Below are 2,134 nucleotides of genomic sequence, written 5' to 3'. Positions count from 1 at the left end.
CGAGCAACAGCCGGAGGACGTCGGACAGATGGGGACAGGGACAGTACGGAGCCGGACGGTACTCAGAGATCACGTTTTTGTTGTAAGGCTGGTGTGGACGATGTGGCACAGCTGCTCACAGCTGGATGTCTGCTGGTTACAGGGGGACCAGACTCCACCAAGGGCTGGACATCAAGTGCAGCGACGGCGCCGCTGTCTACGCTCCGTTTGACGTGACTCTTAACGGGAAACTGACCGTCTACACCGACCCCAGTAAGGCAGCCATCAACGAGGGCATCAACCTGTCAGGACAGGGTGGGTCATCACGCGCAGCCAGCACTAACAGAGTTACTGATCCTGGTACTGATTCACTGATCGAGGCGTTGCGTTTGCGTCCTGCAGGTCTTTGTTTCAAGCTGTTCTACGTGAGGCCGGACCGAACCTCAGGAACGGTGAGGAAGGGGCAGAGGATCGGCACCATGCTGCCCATGCAGAGCGTTTATCCGGGAATCACCTCACACATCCACGTCCAGATGTGCGACAAACGCGACCCCACACCATACTTCTGATCCACCTTCAAACACCGTCGACAACCTTCATTACCAAAGAGGCTTTTCTCTGAATGTTGGTGGAAAACTTTAGCTCCTCATCCATATAAAAGGATTCTGATGGGCTACATTGGCTACAATAAAACACTTTGAAAACCGTTTATTTCTTTAGTGTCTGTTGTATACATGCTGCTTCGTAACAGCTATAGTTATAAGTCAGTCATTATTAGGGGCGTGGCCACTTTGACTGGCAGGTGGATGTTGACACAGGTGGCTCTAACTGCTAGCTTCAGCTTAAGTTCAAGTTCAAAGTTTATTCGCCACATGCAGGTTGCCCTGCAGTGGAATGAACCCGCCCCCCGACCTTACACACACAACACAGACATCACATGGGGATACAAGTCAGAGAATGGATGCATTACAGAAAAACCACTGAAATGTACACTACAATGGGAAAGTACAAGAGGAAAAAAAGAGACCTCTACTCATGCTGGGCTACAGGAGGACAGCATGAGAACAGGAAACAAAAAAACTCCTCTGCACAGAAAGCACATAAATGTCCACAATACAACATTATAGAGCACGTGACCAGCAACAGGGTTGGGTAGGGGGTGAGGAGTAATCCCAGGCAACACAGCAGCCATCCTGCCACTGTGCCGACTCTCCAGCGCGAGCCCAGACCCGCCTCGTGTTCCCAGGAGGCAACAAGCATCGAAGGCATTGGAAGGGGAGGGGGGATGTGTGAGTGCTTATCAGTGTAAGTGTGTGCGTGTCCATAGTTCACCTGAGACAGTGTCCTTTGCCCTATCAGGCTAAGTAAACAGTCTGCTAGCCAATCCAGGTGGCCTGGCATGGGATGGGAAGAATGGTCATCACACAGTTGTTATCAGGGAGTTTTTGTTCGTCTCCAGCCTTGGGCCCGTGCAGCTGGCGCCGTGTTGTCCGCATGTTGATATTGTTGATTTTTCTTTTATGCGAGCAGCTCATGAGAATTTCAAAGCTGATCTTTAGCACTCTGACGCTGGTCTCTCAATCTCCCGTTGGAGAGCCGCGAGCCTCCCCATGATGGTATCAAACTTCTGGTCCGTGGTGTTGTCATTCTTGTGATTTTGAGACCTCACAACTGCAGTGAGCCGTTCTGCGATGTGATCCAACTTTTGCACAAGGGTCTCATTTTGAGCAGGCCTCTCTCTGATGTATCCCACCATACGCTCAATGGTGTTGTTTTGAGTCTTCACGGCAGCTGTAAGCATCTCCAAGGTGTTACCCATGCTGCGTTCGTTGTGAGAGGTCGCGCCTCGTCCCATCGCTTCAGTTCCAGCGGGCAGCCTTGGGGGGGTTGAACAGCCGGTTCTGCTTTCTTAATTCTCCGATAAGCCAGGGCCAAGCCAACTCCGATCAGCATGAACCCTGTTATCATGGTTCCGAATAGGTAGATATCTTCAGCGTCCTCGATTGACAGTCCCGGCAGACACATGATCCTCCAGTTCTGCCACCCGTCCATTGTGTATCCGGCAGGGACAGTCCCTCCAGGGCACTCGGGCTCTCCTGAGCCCAGACTTCTCGTTGAGAAAAGGGTGTCAATAGCATTCAGAGACCAGTTGATC

At 51.6% G+C, this 2,134-nt stretch overlaps 1 protein-coding gene across 1 annotated transcript in view; it reads left to right on the top strand.

Annotated features, from left to right (window-relative positions):
• The window catches only part of LOC146569199 (leukocyte cell-derived chemotaxin-2-like), a 1,414-nt gene extending 726 nt beyond the window's left edge, over window positions 1-688 (top strand). The window contains exons 2-4 of the mRNA XM_085285572.1: window positions 1-58; window positions 143-294; window positions 382-688. The exon at window positions 1-58 is cut by the window's left edge and continues 54 nt beyond it. Of these exons, the coding sequence (XP_085141698.1) occupies window positions 1-58; window positions 143-294; window positions 382-548 (377 nt within the window). The 3' untranslated portion in view covers window positions 549-688. The remainder of the gene's footprint in view (window positions 59-142; window positions 295-381) is intronic.
• Window positions 689-2,134: the final 1,446 nt, after the last annotated feature.

This window comes from Mchenga conophoros, linkage group LG8, assembly GCF_057382185.1.
Source record: "Mchenga conophoros isolate Kocher_MC1m ecotype Shallow Benthic linkage group LG8, M_conophoros_male_GT1.1, whole genome shotgun sequence".
Lineage (NCBI taxonomy): Eukaryota > Metazoa > Chordata > Actinopteri > Cichliformes > Cichlidae > Mchenga > Mchenga conophoros.
This window is presented reverse-complemented; position numbering and strand designations above follow the sequence as displayed.